This window comes from Lipophrys pholis (assembly GCF_963383615.2).
Source record: "Lipophrys pholis genome assembly, chromosome: 4".
Lineage (NCBI taxonomy): Eukaryota > Metazoa > Chordata > Actinopteri > Blenniiformes > Blenniidae > Lipophrys > Lipophrys pholis.
In genome coordinates this window covers 18254552-18272769 of record NC_137637.1, presented here as the reverse complement: position 1 = coordinate 18272769, position 18218 = coordinate 18254552, and the positions used below count along the sequence as shown (strand labels likewise).

The following is an 18218-nucleotide window of genomic DNA, read 5'->3' as shown; positions in this document are numbered from 1 at the left end:
TGTCTGTTTCAACAAAATGATTGTAAAAGGTTAATATATACAGCTACAATCACACATACAAGCAGGCTCATGCGCAAACTGTAAAAGAATACAGAGTACAGTAACACACCCTCTACGTACTAAATGCCTCGTTGCCTTTTTTCAGTGGCACCTCACAAGTGATGACACTCACGAGAGCCGGAGTCTCTCACGCACACATACATACACACACACACACATGCAATCCACTCAGGAAGGGACAGGAGCAGGTGGCGAGCCAGCAGTATGCTCCAGTTCTGGTTGGGTATTTATAACCTGCATGAGTCGGGGCTGTCACCTCTAAACAGCTATGAAAATGCTGAAAATAGGTGTGGGAATGGATGTGAGTTAGTGTCCGTGAGAAAAAGAAAGGAAGAAAAATGGACACAACAATAAAAACACAAAGAACTCCTGGACCGTTTGCACATATGACATATTTCATTCCTCTCAACATTTCGAGTCCGCCCATTCAGCAGGGACTATGGTATCATAATTTGGCATGGTGTGAGACGCACACACACACACACACACACACACACACACACACACACACACACACACACACACACACACACACACACACACACACACACACACACACACACACACACACACACACACACACACAGCTTTAGGGGATTTAAAGTCCCATGTGATCTGACTAATGTTTTTGTTCCTGCACTATCCGGGAGGTCAACGTTTCTGCACACACAAATGTCCCCACATGGGAGTGTTTTTCTGCACGAACACAAAGTTTCGCGGTGCCTGATCACTCCACAAAGGTGGCAACACTGCCCTCAGTCACGTCTGCTCCTCTTTGTTGTGCTACGCCGACATCCAGCATGCCATTGTGTGATTTACTCCGACATGTGGGGACACCCACATTCTGCCCCACAGCCTTGGCGCTAAATCAACAGGCACCTTTTTATTTTAGATTCTATAAAGGTCTGCCCGGGGGCTTCACGATGTGTGTGGAAGAGCAGCTTGTTCCTAAATCCATACGTGTTCCTAAATAGCGGCAGCAGACAGGCAGGCGGTGGGTGGAAAGCAGACAGTAACTGAAACCACTTCCTCTTGAACTTTGATGCCCAGGGGGGACATCATTAGGAGCGGACCGTCCACTGCTGTGCATACCTGGTTGTCCTCGATCATCACAGTGTAATAAGCAAACATCCTCAAAACCAAACATTGGTGACCCGTCGCTCAATCATGCCTTCATTTCAGGTGTGAGAGTGACGGTATGCAAGCATGTAGCAAGAGAGGCGGTTATTCACAAAATACACAGAGGAGGTAAGATTTCATAGAATTTGGAAACAGTTTAGTAACCTGTAGGGATGATGTAGATCATACCAGGAATGTTAAAAAAAAAGAAAAAAAAAGCTAAATTCACTGCTTGGATTTCTCTGTGTGTAACTGAAAAGTGGCCTTTCCATTGAGGTGCCAATGACCTCACCACAGAGAATGATGAGGGAGCATGTTTCTGCTATGTGCTACCAGCATGTTGACATGTCCTCAAATAGTAGTTGTTTACTTACCTCAGCAATTTCAAGGATTTCAGGATGCAGATCCAGATCTGACTTTATGGGGATTCCTCCGGTGTCCGTATCAAGTCCATGCTTCTGGACTCTGCCGGTGCTCGTACTGTGAATGCACCCCATACTTCCAGCGCACACCACCTTCACCCCTTATCTGTGATGTTTCCAACTTTTGAAGCAGTACTTCGCGTTTGAATATCCTTTCCCTCTTTTTTTTTCTTCTTCGCCTCTCAACACTTCATGTTTTGTGTCTTCTCATGTCTTCTTCTTGGTCTCCAGCGTGCTCGGTAACTCCTCGCACCTTGGCCTCCTGCGCTCTGACAACCCGTCCTGGCTTGAAATCCACCCCAGATGACTTTTCTTCGCCCCCTCTCCTCTTACAACTCCCTTCTTTTCTGCCCTCCTGGAGGTGTAACCAAGATCTGACCCTTCGTACACGACACCCACCTCCACGCCTCCCCCCCTGTCCCCTGGCTGTCCTCACCCCTCGCCTTCTCCGTCCCCCTCTTTCCACTTGCCGATACCTCCTTCTCTTCACTTCAGCCTCTACAGACCATCTTATACGCCTCGCTCTCCTGCGCTGCACTGACAGACCCTCCAGTCTTCCCCTCGTTCTCTCCCTCCCTCCCTCCCTCCCTCCATCAGGCTCCTCTTGCCGTCTCTCCACAGGGGAGAAGGGGGCAGCTGTTTTGGCTTGTTGATGTCAGGCCCTTCCCTTGTCCTTTGGCTCCACTTCAGCCCCTCTTGAGCTCTTCTTCCTCACGGGGGAGTGATTAGATTGAACTTCTTTCACATACGTCATCTCCAGGCTCTGCAGTTTTGCACATGAGGCCATACCGTAGGCTTGATGACACTTCTCCCACTTCTTCCTCCTCGTAGCCGAGTGTGAGGAAGAGCCTTCTTTGTCTTCTTATTTTCCAATCACAGCCTGTTTCATTTTGTATTTCAAATATTTGATACCTCGGCATGTCAGTGGGGTGTCTGCCATGTAACATGCAATAAACTCCACCGCCCGTCTTGACAGGACACATGACATCACTGATGTCCTTTTATTCCCTCAGTTGCACTTGGCTCTCCACTGAAATCAAAACAATGATGGGCTCTGTATTTAAATCTTAGATCTGCGCTCACTTACCAGTTAAACTCCTAAGCACAACAACCCTCTCTCTCTCCCCCCCCCCCCCCCCCCCACCCCCCATCTCTGTGTCTAACACACAAACTTAACTGTATTTCCTCAAACCGGATTCCCAAGACAAAATGCTTCTTCAAGCCGGGGGATTTTTAGGGTTGTGAGTGGAAAAAAAAATTCCAACAATAAGCCCTTTCTAACACCATGTTTTTGGCCCCTAGATAGACTACACAAAGCCATCTTTGGTTTAAAGTGAGACAAATCGAAGGGCGGGAGCTAAATTAGGCGGCAAACTGTCAACACGCATTTAGTGAGGGAGGCTTTTTTTCCCGAGGCCCGTCGTGTCACAGTTCAAGCAGACGTCATCAGATCCATACAGATAACTAAAGTGTACACATCTGTGAATGTGCTTGTATGTAAGGAAAAGTGTGTGATTGTGGCTGATGTCACTTGATACGTCGTCCGGGGACATAGATGACTTCAAGCGGAGTCGTGGGTGACCATAGAGGGAGACGGAAGGACCCTCCTGTGAGGGCCAGCTGCTGATTCATGTTGCAAGGGGGGGGGGCTGGGATGGGTGAACACATGAGATGCGCAATGCTTGTCCCTGAATCACAGAGAAGAACTTTGAACAAATTTAAATGAGCAAAACTTTAGTACTACTAGTGCTGCATTAACAGCTGTAAGAGTACGGTTACCGTGACGTTTTTCTTTATGCAGCATGTGTCATTAAGCATTTTCATGTCATAGCTGAAAAATGTTTTATCCATTAAATACTTGATATGTGAACGAATGATCCATCATGGTATCTGTTAGTAGGCTGGATGTATCAGGGAGGGAGTGAAATAAAACGTACGCTGTGAGTGAAGGCTGGCCCGTGTGGATTGATTTGACAGATGTAGCTGTTGCACACACTGATGGCGTTTACAAAATACAATGCATCCCCGTTTGCCGTCTATGAGGCTTGGATCAATCAGATGCCCATGCTGACCCCGCTCGCTTTCCAAAAAAATACAATGAGGGTGCATGAGTGTCAGAACTGGACTAGTGATTGAAGAATGTGGCCCGGTTCAAGGACTTTTATTTCACATGGATGTGTGACATGGAGTGTGCGATCGTGAAAGAAACGTTTAAAACGTATAAAAACTTCACGGATGCTGTGGGTGCGCACACCGTTGTCGTGTAAACGGACTTCCCAAAAGTGAAGTAAGTTTTGCTGATACGCTCGTATTCGTTGTCGTGTAAATGGAGGCTCCGTGTCAGTTTGTTGACACGTACTGTGACAATACCAGCACACATTAAAATGCCTGCGGTGTGTATGTAGGGGGTGTAAAACTCAGCAGGACTCGAACCAGCTGCCACCAGGAGTCCAGATCTCAGTGGGGGGGGGCAAGACTGAACAAATAAAGAGGACATTTCAGAAAAGAATACATGGAGCACTCAAGGTAAAGTTTGACGAGGCGAGTCACCGTTCTGCAACTAATGACGGCTCAGTTCTTGATTTAATTTTTCATATATATATTTTTTTTTTATTTCAAGCTGGTGGTCAAGAAATAAAATCTAAAATTGTCCACTGTGGAGAGATTTTCAGGTTTCTACGTCTGTGCAGAAAATAAACAAAAGCGCACCCTTCTGTGAAATAATTCAGGTAGGACCAATCGTTGTCTCATTTGAACTCCTGATATGGCTACGCCTCTGCCTAAATGCTCCCCTAAAACCTACATGAACACTGACTAGTGAAGGTGCATGACCAAAATGTATTGTAAATCGGAATACAGGTTCAGGTAATCTCAGAAGTCCTTACATCCGTCTACAATCACAGTTAGATTATTTATGTAACCATGTTCATCACTTCATGTAGAGCTGACAATTTAGCAATCTGTGGAGCACTGCTGGTGTCAGGACTAACCGTGAGTCATTTATTGGTTTTATTAACAGAAGCTCTACCACCCCCCAAAAATAAACAAATAACAAAAACAGGAAATCTCTACGTTGCTGGGAGATTACAAGTTTAATTGAGGAAGAATTGTCAATCAGCTGTTTTTCTGTCCTGTGTGTGAACAGTATGTGCTTTTAATCTGTTGAATGTTTTTAAATAGGTCGTCTCAATAATCATGATGAATTAGTATGGGAAGACAAGACTGTTTGGGGGGGGGAAACATGATAGGAATTGGTTTTATACCACCAAACTCTTAACCAATGCTTTCAAACAGTTTGAGATTATGCATCAACAAGGACTTAAAACTTCAGACAGGTTTCTAAAATGTACACACCTTTCACTAAATTCCAGCTCTTCACAACTTTGAGCCACAAAAGTACAAATTCATTTTTTTCCCCACTTTTTCCATTTATTTATTACAATTATTTCCATAGATATCACTTTCCATGAATCAGCTGTTCCTCTTTTCCATTTAAAACAAGTCCAGTATGTGACTATTCTCAAGAACCTGAAAAGTCCTGAAGGCAGGGCGGGAGGGGGGGAGGAGGGAGGAGGGAGGGTGGGGGAGGAGAGAGGGGGGTGAAAGGGGAGATGGCAAGTAAAGGACAGGTTTGTAGGAGGAAAGGAGGTAGGGAGTGATGTTCCCCCAGGAGCCATTATCATGTGAGGAGTTTTTTTTTCATAAGCTATGTGAGATTAAACTTGTTCTTTTTTTGCGTTCGTCATTTTCTCCTCTCCTTGCACTCTCTGGCCTTGTCTTCTTTATTTTCTTTCTATTCGATGTCTTCTGCATCGTCACCTTGGTCTCCGTCCATTAGCAAAGCGGCGTATTTACTGGCTGAGCTGAACTTCTGGAAAAAGCAAAACAAAGACAAGAAGAAGAATCACAACAGTAGCTGTGGATGATAAAACAACAAGAGGCTATCAGAGGAATAGTGATCCTAAATCTCTAAGGGGACGCCGACACACTGAGGAAGTTGACTGACGATGGGAAGTTCATCTATTGTAAAACTGATTGTTCTAACCACGATACGGTTATGCAGGTTTGACGACAAGTCAGCCAAGGACCTACAGGGGTTGGGGTTTCTTCGTATTTCTTTGGCTCTGGAGGTGGTCTGGAGTCTCGGTCTCTTCTGTTGTCCTTTCTACAATCAGAATGACCACAGGCGTTAAAATGGCTCGGCACTCGAAAGCTCACCCTTGATATGCATCATCATGTGGACACAGATCAGAAGACAACTCACTGAAGAAGCACAAATTCTAGAAACGTCTGCAAAATTGACACCGACAAGCTTGTGGGTGCCAAGCTCACACTGTGGACTCTTTGCCTTTTCTATGAGGGAAAGGTAAAGTTGTAATGAGCTCACTCGTTATTGTGATGCTGTGTGTGTTCCCGCTGTTGGCGACACCAGAAACACTGAATGCATGAAGTGTGTAACTGAGCGCAAGGCCATTCTTTACAGATGCCCACAAATCACCCTCCCTGTCTCGTGGAGAACACTGCAGCCGCTAGCTTTGGGTAGCTGACCTGTCTGCCTCCTTTCTTCGGTCTTTGTTGGGACCCTCTCCTCGGCCCCGCCCAGCTCCAGGCCCTGCAGGCCCCCCTCGTGCCTGTGGGGGCCCCCGGTCCCGACGCACACCATCAGCCTTGTTCTCATCTTAAAGGAGAAGCCAGACAGTAGATTGAAGGGAGGTTGGTGGACTGCACAGTCGACTACACTTCACAACACACTGCAGCATGAGAAGCCACTGGGTTGGATTCAAAGCGTGTTAGTCACTGATGGAGGGCCAAATGAGAGGTGCACAACCGCTTCACTGCAGGCGAACCGCTGCCTTGAGATCTCACTTATAGCGTGTCGAGTGCTTCCAAGCCAATCTGGAACATAGAAGCTGTTCTGGTGCAGTAGCTTTACGGAGTTCCTGTGGTGCGTTGGCAGACACATTACAAGCAGGAAGATGGACTCCTCACCTGCACCTGTCAGAAAAGTTTTCACTTTGCCGTTTAGGTTTGATAACGTGCAAAAAGATGCGAAGCCAAGTTAATAGCTGCTCCTACACCCCCATAATGCAAATGAGCAGCTCTTTATGACCCGACACTGGAATTCTCCAAGATAACCTGTAAATGCAGTAACACCGAGCACAACCAGTCGCATCACTGAATGTACTGAGCATTATCCGCTCTCATACAAACCCCACCTCTCCCAGATCCTGGACAGTTTGAAGGTATTCCGTCAAAATTGATGACGTGGGCACGTGTGTCTTTTCCACATTTTTCAATTTTCTCACATACAGTGCTGTGCTAAAGTTTAAGGAAGGAGATATATTCCGCTCATTCATCAAGCAACACCAGCAAGCGTTCATTGCGAATCACCAACAGCTTACAGAAGTCAGAGCCCTGGATGTGATGGTGGGGCCCCCACAGAGCCCAGATCTCCACATGTAAACCCACACAGACCACATCCAAAGAAAGACCGAAAAGACAAAAACAACTTCCCTATATTAATAAGAACTGCGGCTTTGAAAGCAAAGGGCGATGTCACAGCAAATATCGATTTCTCCCCTGCCACCTCAATTTGCACATAAACATCACCTTTAAGAAGCACCACGCCAGCCTTTCTCACCCCACACCAGCCTGAAACATTTGCACAGTACTGTATGTAAAGTTTCAATGTTTAGGTGGAATATCAAATGAGGCCATTGTGTATAATGACATTAACTCCACATTTAAGTCACTTTCTGAACACTCAGTTTTGACCAGCAGCACAACACATAATGAAGCTGTTGCCAAATTACAAGCGCTAAATGCTCCATCCAGAGTAAAATGATCACAGAGGCTCATCAATCAGAGAAGTCAACTTTCAGGGATGGGAGCCTCCCTGAAAGCATCAGGATGATGGCTCTCATGTTGGAAATGATTTATATTGTCCAATAAGTTCATAGGGAAAGGTCTCGGATGATTTCAGACTTGAGAGGTTGGATTCAGAGCCATTTCTCCATATTCACAAGTCATCTTAAATGTCAGCCCTGAAACGGTGCAGCTGATGAAAGCCGAGTAGTTTAACCAGAAACTGATAACAGGATCTAAAAATAGCTGCCTCAGAGGAACAGCACCATTGGGATAGAAACACGGTTCTATAATTAGAACATGTCTTATTATTTCTTTTCGGTTGATAATGTTTCTGTTTTCACATCCAAACTGAACTTTTTCAACAGTTGGAATGTTTTTGTGTCGCTCTTCCATGGCGCTTTGTACTTTAAAACATGTTTAATGTTTTAAAGTTCTTTTTCAGGTTACCTGGCACACGATTTGTGTTTACAAGTTGTGGGACATTGCTGAAAAATCATTTAATTCGCGACTTGTAATTAACTGATTGCATTAATCACGTCTCAATATTTGAAAAAAGAAGCACGATTCCGCAATTCAAATTCATTCTGATAGAAAAATGTATTAAATAATAAGTTATCACATTTCAACGCTAAAGATTTGAAATTTTTCTGTGATATGTAAACTCACTTTGATTCAATCTTCTGTCTGACTAGGAACTCAACCTTTCTATCCACCGAGCCAAGCCGAGTTCTCTGCTCACGAGGATGGTACATCCACTCACTGTAGCGTAACAATATTTTGTAGCGGGAAATGGAAACATGTTGAAGTAAAGATTAAAGATTTTAGCCTTGTTTGCTTCTGCTGTGGATACGTAGAGCTCCATCAATAATAAATATGTCCTAAGTTTCTATTGTTATTCATATAATATTGAGAGCAATCCCTCACTGAGACCATTATATGGCTCCGTCCCACTGACAGATTCCATTTTATTTGTAGTTTACATTAATTGGGGGATTGAAGGATCTACCCGTTCTGCTTAGCGCACACACGCGGGACTTACCCTTTCCAGATCCTCTCTCATCTGTAGAACTCGAGGAGCTGAAAAGAAAGTAAAAGTCAGAATTTCAGCATATCTGTTCTCATAAAAGTTATTTGTTTGAAACTTCATGAGAGCCTTTCTGGTTGCTGTTGCAGTGCGTCCTGGCAGAGTCCTCACCTGAACTTGGGAGGGGTCGAACCGCCGGGGGACACTGGGGAGACTGGAGCTCGTCCGTCGCCCTCACTGGAGCCTGTGCTGGCTGCGCTTCTCTTGGCCCACGCGTTCTCCTTGGGAGGAGGCGCAGGCATCACCTTCAGCGGCTCTTTGGCGGAGCTGGTAGAGGAAGGCCGTGGTGCAGGTACTGGGGAAGTGTTGCCTTCTCTCCCAACAAAAACCTCATTCTCCCCAGAGCGCTCGTTGTCTCGACACCGTGACCCTGGAAGGAGAAACGTCATTTGAATAAACTTCAAAACCAAAGATCACCCTCACTGCAGGGGGAGGCAGGATTTCACTCTTGAATGGTTCTGAGATTCACTCGATGGACGCTTCAGTAATAAACTGAATTAGCCAGGTGGTAAACGTGTACAAAGTTGTTCCACACACACGGCCACAAGCTCTACAGACGTTCAGCATCAATGTATCTCACCTCTTCCAGAAGAAGTGCTTCCTGGCTGTGAGGACTCACTTCCTGTGCGGGATCGCTCAGTTTGTGATTCCTCAGTGCGCCAGCTTGGGTCTCTGAAAACGACAGAAAAACAATGAACAAAAACTCCTCCCAAAATTCTGACCATCGAGGTTAAATGAAAAAAATGGCATCAGACTGTATCATCACAACTTCTTCAGCCGTCTCCTCACCTGTCTCTCATCTTTCTTTCAGGTCCACGGCTCTTGTCCTCCTCCAGCTGCCTCTGCAGCCTCTCTTCCTCTTTTTTCAGCCTCTCCTCAACCTCCCTCTCCCTGGTCGCTGTATCAACCGGTTTGGCTGCACCAAAGATGGATGAGGACCTGTTGGCCGAAGCTGGTGGAGCAGCTGGGGGGGTACCTCCACCACCACCACCACTACCACCACCCCCACCGCCGCCACCACCACCACCGCCACCGCCGCCGCCGCCACCACCACCACCGCCTCCGCCGGTGCCTTCCTCCTCCTTGGGTACGCTGCGGGGCTTCAGGTTCAACTTGGGTCTTTGCTGAGGAGCTAGATGATACACCAAGAGGCAGGCTTACCTAATTGCTTCTCACTGTTGTGCTGCTAGATTTGATTTTGTCTTACATCGTCAAGCTAAGGTGCACTCAATAAGTAATGATTATGGTGCAAAATTTGATTTAATCATTGTTTTGTAGTCGTGAAATTAAATTTCTATTTAGATTTACTGCAATAAAACTTGTCATGAAGTTGAAAATATTAAAGGTGTTGATAAAATCAAGTTCTGCCTTTGAAAAGCCTAAAGGTTGTATTTCAACAAAATTAACATGATTTCAAATTGTATTTCATAAATAATAGTAATCTAATAATTTAATAAATTTGATCAAATGAAGTACCTGAATATAAAACAGCATGCTGTAATATCAAGCCCACTTTGGGGCTGGCACAGATAAAGCAAATACAGGAAATGAAAAAGAGAAAAATTCACTCAACTATCACCTCGCTCCTCACGCCGCTCCTCACGTCTCTCATATCGGTCCTCACGTTCACCACCGTAACGATCTCGGTCCCCATAGCGGTCCCCACTACCCCGACTGTCGTCATAATCACGGCGAAAGCCACTGCCGAAGGCACGGCGACTTCCTCCACCACGAGAGTCAAAACCTACAGACAGCAGGAGGGGAAGAGAGGAAACGACCCAAAGACAAACATGATGTGAGAAGTGACGGTCGCTGAGGGGTTAAAGCATGAACAATAATCAATAATCAACAACCAATTCAATTAAGGTCTGAACTGAAACAATTCGATTTTAGCATTTATAACACTGGCTTTAAGCAAATGACACCCACCTCCTCTATCGTCATAGCGATCCCTGCGATCCCTATCATCGTATCGATCCCGGTATCGATCTCTTCCTCCTTCGTAACGATCACCGTCCCGCCGCGGCCCGTCTCTGTAACGGTCGGACTCGTAACGGTCCCGTGATCCTAAAACGAAAAGAGTAATTATAGCAAGCGGAGATGGAGTCAGATCAACGCTTAAATAAAAACAGTATTACGACTTGAGCACGTTTTAAAGCAAAACCTAAACTTTACCAATGCAGTTTGTGAAATACTATTTCACCATGGAATGTTTTTGTGACATAAGACAAATCACACACGTCTTGTCCTTCGAAGCATTTTGAGACACTGTCATGTTTGACAGTGTGTTTAAGTGCGGCTCATAAAGCCTCTACAAAGCCCTCCCAGACTCACTCTCTCCAAAGGCATCATCTCTTTTAGGAGGTCCATCATCAGCGTCTGCACTTGGCCGAGCTCTCCAGTCACTGTCTGTCTTGTCAGGGCCCATGTCTGCCATCCGTCCACCTCGGTCCCTGCCTCCCATCATTCCACTGTCTCTTTCTGAAATAAGCAACAGCAGCAGCTTTAATCATAGACCAGGGCAGCTCAAAACACAAAAGAAAAACGAGTCTTTGACAAAAGAGTAATTAAAAAAAAGAAAGGTACCCTTATCATTTGACTGGTCGGCAATATCCACACGGATCCTCCGGTTGCCCAGATTCTGTTGAAAAGAGCAATTTCAACCACTTTATTTACCAGAGATTGAACACGTCTAATTCATCTATGTATATGAATATACATTAGATCTGAAAAGAACTACAAACAAAGTTTTTACTGTAGGTGTGTCACAGTTTTCCGTTCTTGTTTTATTTGTAATGTTGAACTTTATAGTTACCTCTTCATTGAGACTCAGAGCTCTCAGGAGGGATTCAACATCATCAAACTCAGCATAGCCAAAGCCCTTCAGCCTCTCGGGGTTACTGGGCTCTCGAGGCAGGCGCACTGCACTGATCTGGAAACAAAGATGGTGGTAGAGACACTTATGAAGCACACAACGCTTTAATTAAAACCCATGACCAAGGGAATGACTTGAGTTACCAAATGTACAGCAGAATGTACAGTAAAATTCCTCTTTTAACTACTCACAAAAAGTTAGGGATATTCGGCCTTCGGTTGCAATTATGCAAGGAACCAAATATGTACTATAACCTTCACAGGTGAGCTTAATGTGACCTTTAAACTTTTGAATGTACATGTCCAACGGTTAAGTGTTTCCGTACTTTTTGCACAACTTGCTGTTCTCTAACAAAGAGCTTAACGGCAAAATTTACAACAGCTGTTGGATCGATGATTCAACCAATAAATGTCCCGGTTGAAAGGCATAGAAGTGGACGTCCTGTGGCCACATCCCACACTGGTGACCGCTTCATTGTGAACAGAGCACCGAGGAACTGGATGACGAATGCCTCTCAACACCAACTGTCATGCCAGACCACTGGAAACTGTTTACATTAGTGTGGTCTTTGTGTTAAGACGACCTGCAAGGATACCCGACCACACCACCACAAACAGGTGTCATCGTCTTGCAGGGAACTGGGAGCCTTTACACTGGACGAGGGACCAGAGCTGTTGTCTGATGAAAGTCCATTCACATTGTGCAGAAATGATGGCTGCCAATGTTGGTGGAAAAGTCAAGGAGAGCTCGATTTGTCAGCCACTGTTGTGAGGAGACGAGCCTTCGGTGGTGATGGTGGCGTTACAGTGAGGGCAGGTGGGTCTAATAAATACAGAACTGCCCTACACTTTGGAATAATGTCATTCAGGTAAGAAAGGCTTGTCGTTGTCCCATTCACAGTCACTGTGCCTCTGCATGAACAGCACAGGCCTCATTTTATCTTCATGGACAACAATGCTCCAGCTCATCAAGGTGGCATCATTAGGGAACAGCTGCTGGAGACTGGGGAACCTCAAATGGAGAAGCCGCCACTTTGTCCAGACCTGAATCCCATAAAAAAAACCTCTGGGATCAGCCGAGTCGCCATAGAAAGGCTCAGAACTCTGTTCCCTAGAAGTTCTATGACCCGAGGGCTGCGCTTCAAAACGAGTGCTGTCCCTCAGCAGACAGTAAGTCCACTTGTGAAGAGCAGGAAACATCATCAAGCTGTAACTGATGCTCAAGGACGCATGACAAGTTGACAAATTGACAATTTTTGGTTGTGGTATATCCTCCAATGTTGTTGGCTTTTGTTTCAATAAATTGTTTAAAATGAGGGAATCACCATTGTATGCTTTTACTTAACTGTCCTACTTTCATGATACAACATCAATGTAGCATTGACCTTTTACGTTCAACATAAATTTCACCAAAAGGCCAAATGTCCCCAACTATTTGGTAGTAAATTATATACAAAGTGCATAAAAAACAGGAATTAGTCACAGTCCAGACTGACTGTAAAACAACAATTCACACTTCATGTGTGCGGTAGGATGTCCTGTTGTTTTTTTAACATATTCACAACAGCCGCAGAAACAGGAGTTATGCATCACATATGCAACAAGATACTGAAGTGACCGACAATTGACTAACATTGTTTATGTTGCTTTCCAAAATAAACAAGTTTATGAAAAGCAAACTACATATAATAAGCTCTCGCCTTGAGGCGCGTAGACCTGTTGCACTTACTGCCAAGCCGCGGAAGAAGTCTTTGATAGAGTCCTCGGTGACATCATAGGGCAAGTTGCCCAGGAAGGCCGTGTAAGGCGGGCTGCGGGGCAGTCTGGACCGGTCAATGTTGGGCTCACGGGCTGAACGCGGCGCTGTCGGCAGGATGGAGCGATCGATGGCCGGTGCCCGGAACGAATCCTCCTCCGTGTGCCATGAAGTCGAGACTGAGGGGACAAGTCGGTGGAGCATTTCACATGAATACACTGAACTCAACTTTAACTCAAAGTTATTTTGTGGGAAACCATTATCCTTCAGATGTTTGAAATATTAATAAATGCATAAATTGAACTCTAAGACCAGAAGTAATATCTATATCTGTCCAGTGCATACACATGAAAGCCAGTAAGACACTTGTTATGCATGTTCATCACACATAATAAAATAAAACTATGAATGCCATACAAGTATTTGTACAGCAGTATTTTGATTATTGCGATTGTCAAGGGAGTGCGCCAGCACGATATTCAGCATCAGTTCAAAGTGAAACTATGTATGTATGTATGTATATATATATATATATATATATATATATATATATATGAACATAGGCTTACATTTGATGAGAAATGTTCAATCGAAGGCCTCTTCCCCATGTTACATTTACACTTCAACATATGAATGAACTGTGAAATGATACATAATCAAATAACTGACGGCAACACCAGTGGATAACTTCATAGTTTTGTTGAAGGAAGCAAACTTTGCAAAGACTTTTTGAGGGCATTTTAGATGCAATTTCTTCTGTCAAAATTAAAAACCCTTCTGTGTCAGTATCTTTTCTTCAATCAATGCTCCGTGATCACAAGGACCAGAGGACCTTTCGTACTGAAGTATTTTGGACTGGGGGAACTTTTCCCATCACTGTTCTACAAAAGGAAAAGACATCTCTCTTCTTCACATCGGAATAATCAAGAACCTGTTCTGTTTAGAAACAGCAGAATCTTGTTTTACTGCATGCTTCAGAGTAAGTACTTTTACCTTCCCTTACAAAGGGAAACTGGACAGGCATGAGAGACTGTGGCCCTGAAGGACGGGAAGAAATGTGAATTCACAATCAGCAAACACTACGTTGATAATTACTGACCAACAGAAAAAGCTTCCAATGAACACAATTTCATCATGAAGTTAATACTATATAATAAACAATGAAACACTTACGCCTTCCCACATAGAAAAAGCCTATTAAACACAAATCACTCAGATTATTTTACATGCCCTGCAAACTGAATGGATGTTGGAGATCCCTGTTTTTATAGTTTTACTGGGGGAAAAGAAAACACCTTGAAATGTGCCATCTTGTTTCCACGGAGGCCCCAAAATAATACAGATAAGCCGAGTGCGAACAGAGACCACTCAGTCCACATTCACATTATTATTTGGAGGGTCACATGGCGAAGATGCATGAAACCAGAGGAAACAGCAGAGGAACAACATGCAGCATAGTTTTGTCACGATTGTAACGAGAACAAACTTTTAGCGCAGGACACACGTGCCTATGTTGTGTGGACCGTTTCCTCCTCAAATGCCTGAATATGTGCTGCTCTAGCTTAACGGCCAGTTACAAAACACCATGTCCTAAACCTGGAAACTCATATAACAGTAGAGAGAGTCGAGTGTGTGCTCACCATCTCCGTCCAGGTCGTCAGTCTCGTCGGCCCAGCTCGTAGTCTTGGCGGGGTAGCTGGGGGGGGGCGGATTGCTGCCCCCGCTGTCCTCTGCCAGGAAGTCAGTCAAAGTAAGGGTCTTCCCCTTCTTATTCTTCTTCTTAGCTAAAGGTAGGATAAACACAAAGCCCATTTTTAGCTATGGAAAGAAGAACGTGCCAGGACCCTTTTTGGTTGTCCCTGGGCGAGGTCAATAAGATGATGAATCAAATGAAATCTCGTGGTTATGATGTATGCAATTAAACTTCTTTGTTTCCATCTTTGAAAGTGGCTGCTATTTCTGTACATAGCCCATGCAATGCATTCATGGTGTCAGCTCAGTCTGTAAAACTGTAAACTCATAGTAAAAGGAAACAAACGAAAAAAGTTGAGTTTTTACAAAGACGAGTTATTCATGTAATTACTTAGACATTGAAGGTAAAAAGGAGTGCTTAGTTTGCTAAGAAATCGTGTGAAGATTACAATTTGAATAGCAATTTACCAGGCAAAACAATTGCGTAAATAAAAAGATGGGCGCAGGCTTTTAGCGGGAGGTTTTCAGAACCAGGTAACTTATCAACCAAAGGTTAATGAAATGCATGTCTTGGCCCTTAAGACAGTCCTAATATTTCATGTGTATCCCGATCTTCTGCGAGACAAGGGGCTGAGCTGCACATATTCAAGTTCCTCTGTGAACTCCTAAAAGCGTTAAGAAATACAAAGTGAGCACAAAAATTCCGATGACAACAATGCCATAACATAAATCTGATTATTGTTGACCCTCTAAAATGTTTAACAATCAACAAATCAGTGAAGTACTACTACAGTAAAATACTTGAAACACCAACAAAACAGCAGTAAAAGACTTGAGTGTGCCTTGAGGGGGTACGACAGCAGCTTCTAAAGACAAACCAAGCTAGAGGAAGTGACTGCAATTTGGCCATGTTGAAAACTACCACGTTTTTCAGTTGAAAACAAAGCTTATGGAGTCGTCACCCAACCTGAATGTCACTGTGAAAGTGTAGCTTGTTCCCTCTCCCGTAACAGCTGTGACATGTTGAAAACCATCCAACTGCTTGTCTGCCGCATTTTTTTCAATAATGCACCATCGAATGAATGACTTGCATACGGTTACACATTGCAGAGTATTTCCCTTCATGCCAATGGGGAAGATGACAGTTGCAATCAATTGCCCCGCGGGGCTGCACAGGACTCATGGAGCAGGTTTGATTTGTTTTGGACTTGGGTAAATAAAGGGGAGTGACAAAGCTGGCTCCCTGCTTGTGAAAACCCCAACAGTCAGGACATTCTTCGTGCACATGGTTACAGGGTTTATAAAAAATAAAAAATAAAAAAAAAAAAAAATAAAAAACACAACCCTCGGCACATGTAGAAAACAACACAAACTAACTTTAACCCGGTGCGCAATGCTAGTATCAGTGTTACCGGAGAGGAAGCCTAACTTGCTATCCTTTCCTTGCATGTGCTTTCCAACATACACTGGAGCAGCTTTGGCGGCACTAATGTGACGTTTGTCCGGTGAAGCAGCATTACTGTAACTTTTGGCCGAGCTGACCTGAGCCACAGCGACAAACAGTAAACCGTGAGACCAACCATACTCGATATATACACTGATCGCTTTTGTCTTTGTGCCTATGCGGGCTTAGTCAGCAGAGGACTGCTGGCGTGGGGGGTGGGAGGGGGGGTGTATCCCTGCTTAGCTGGCTAGGTTTTAGGGCCTAGTGCACGGCGCAGCGCCTGGATCCAAGTGCGCCATCACCGGAGCGGGACCGGGCCGGCCGCGTGGGGCGGCGCAAAGTTATAGAGCCGGCGGAGAAGTGTTTTTGGACGAAAGCCGACGCGGCCCTGCCGCCCCACTTCGTCAATCCCCGATAGCAGGGAGCCACGCCGCACACGTGGGGGAGCCTCCTCGGGCGGCACGGGCTCTTCGGCCCGACCCCTCCTCCACAGATCGCGCTTGCGCCGCGAGCTGATCTGCTCTGAGCGCCACGGCGAGCTCCGCCACATACAATGTGCCAGCCCTGCGCACACTTGAGAAACCTTTCCCTAAGGGTCACCAAGCATCCGATACACGCACATAACCGTAGCCCCTAAAGCGGCGACCGCGGCACCACATCGTCACGTCCCGGAGGGGAGAGGCAGCTCCCCGAATAACGGATAAAATATTCAGATCTGTGCAAGTCGCTGCCTCGTTCATTCGCCTTCCTCCTGCACTTACGTCTTACCCGGGCCAAAACAACAGCAAAACGAGGACGTACACGCGAGACAACGACGCGGGTCGATAAACTGAAGAAACGGCAATCCCTAAACTTTAAATGTGGATTTCTATGAAGGTTAAATGCGCTGAAATTCGCCATAACCGACCCGGACCGTTCACCCACATAAACCTCACCTGACGCCGCCATGTTGGAGAGCGAGTTCGTAGTAGTACCCGGATGAAGGCGTCAGAGGTTTATCATCGGGAGCGCGCATCGCCGTTCACGGGCTCGTGTCTCCTCCCTTGTTTACTGACCCACATCTACCTCCATTCAGCCTGGTGTCTGCCCCAAAGCTCTGTTCTGCAGGGTGTCCCTGCGCATTCCACGTTTGTTCTCGAAGACCTTTTTTCAACAGTGTACAAGACCCATACTTTACTTCACTTTCAGTGTCATTTTTGTAAACAAACTTTTATGAAGAGTTGGAAGGAGTACTTAAGAGTCTGGATAGTTTTATTGTATGCGGGATGCATAACAGCTATGCTGGAAGCTCCTCCTTACTCGATGTACCACCAGGAAAAATCAAGAGTCTTTTAAACAAAGCTTATTCCTTTACCTGCTCAGTTTGGGCAAACAGACCGTGAGTGCATAAACTGCAAGCTCATTTTAAACTTTGAGGTCTGACTCCTCTTGCAGTCTATTGTTTGACACTCCTTTTAAATTGCACAGGTTAATTTGTTACAGCATACAATTAGGTTTATTAGCCCAAATTTGACATTTTCATAAATATTTCTTGTCTTATTTGTGTTTGAAGCAGTGGTGGCCTGGAGGTTAGAGAGACAGACTTAGGATTTTGAATTTCGCAGGTTCGATCTCACCTGTGGGTCCCTGACCCTTGACCCCCATCAGCTAACTTGAGACTGCGATGCAGCCGCACCCCGCACCTTAGAAATAGGACGGTCAATGCAGAAAAGGAATTTCCCCAAGGGGAATAATAAAGTACAATTACTTACTTATTATTTGAATCTCCAATGTCACCTTACGCAGCTGTGGACTTGAATTCTCCAGTTGGGAAGGTTTCATTTCCAACTTCACAGCATTCACCTGACAATAACACGGCTGTCCTGCAGTCCCCTTTGTTGCTAAAAGATAAATAAGGTC

At 45.1% G+C, this 18218-nt stretch overlaps 2 protein-coding genes across 6 annotated transcripts in view; both read right to left on the bottom strand.

Moving 5' to 3' along the window:
- LOC308108224 (tensin-2-like) overlaps positions 1-2137 on the bottom strand; it is a 28340-nt gene extending 26203 nt beyond the window's left edge. For 2 of the 4 annotated variants that reach the window (XM_080461018.1, XM_080461019.1), the window contains exon 1: positions 1554-2137. In XM_080461018.1, the coding sequence (XP_080317144.1) occupies positions 1554-1676 (123 nt within the window). In that variant the 5' untranslated portion in view covers positions 1677-2137. The remainder of the gene's footprint in view (positions 1-1553) is intronic. The other 2 variants (XM_080461021.1, XM_080461020.1) reach the window with 1 other exon arrangement.
- Positions 2138-4576: 2439 nt separating this feature from the next.
- On the bottom strand, positions 4577-17299 carry eif4ba (eukaryotic translation initiation factor 4Ba). 2 transcript variants are annotated; one of them, XM_080461029.1, is made up of 15 exons: positions 17255-17299; positions 14824-14967; positions 13157-13362; positions 11369-11485; positions 11140-11194; positions 10888-11034; positions 10483-10620; positions 10127-10297; positions 9343-9685; positions 9134-9225; positions 8665-8923; positions 8509-8546; positions 6150-6279; positions 5694-5766; positions 4672-5472 (listed from the first exon to the last, which is right to left on the bottom strand). In XM_080461029.1, the coding sequence occupies exons 1-15, from the start codon at positions 17265-17267 to the stop codon at positions 5395-5397; spliced, it is 2004 nt and encodes a 667-aa protein (XP_080317155.1). In that variant the 5' UTR covers positions 17268-17299; the 3' UTR covers positions 4672-5394. The 2 variants fall into 2 exon arrangements, with proteins under 2 accessions (XP_080317156.1, XP_080317155.1); XM_080461030.1 differs by lacking the exons at positions 5694-5766; positions 6150-6279 and having other exon boundaries at positions 4577-5472.
- Positions 17300-18218: the final 919 nt, after the last annotated feature.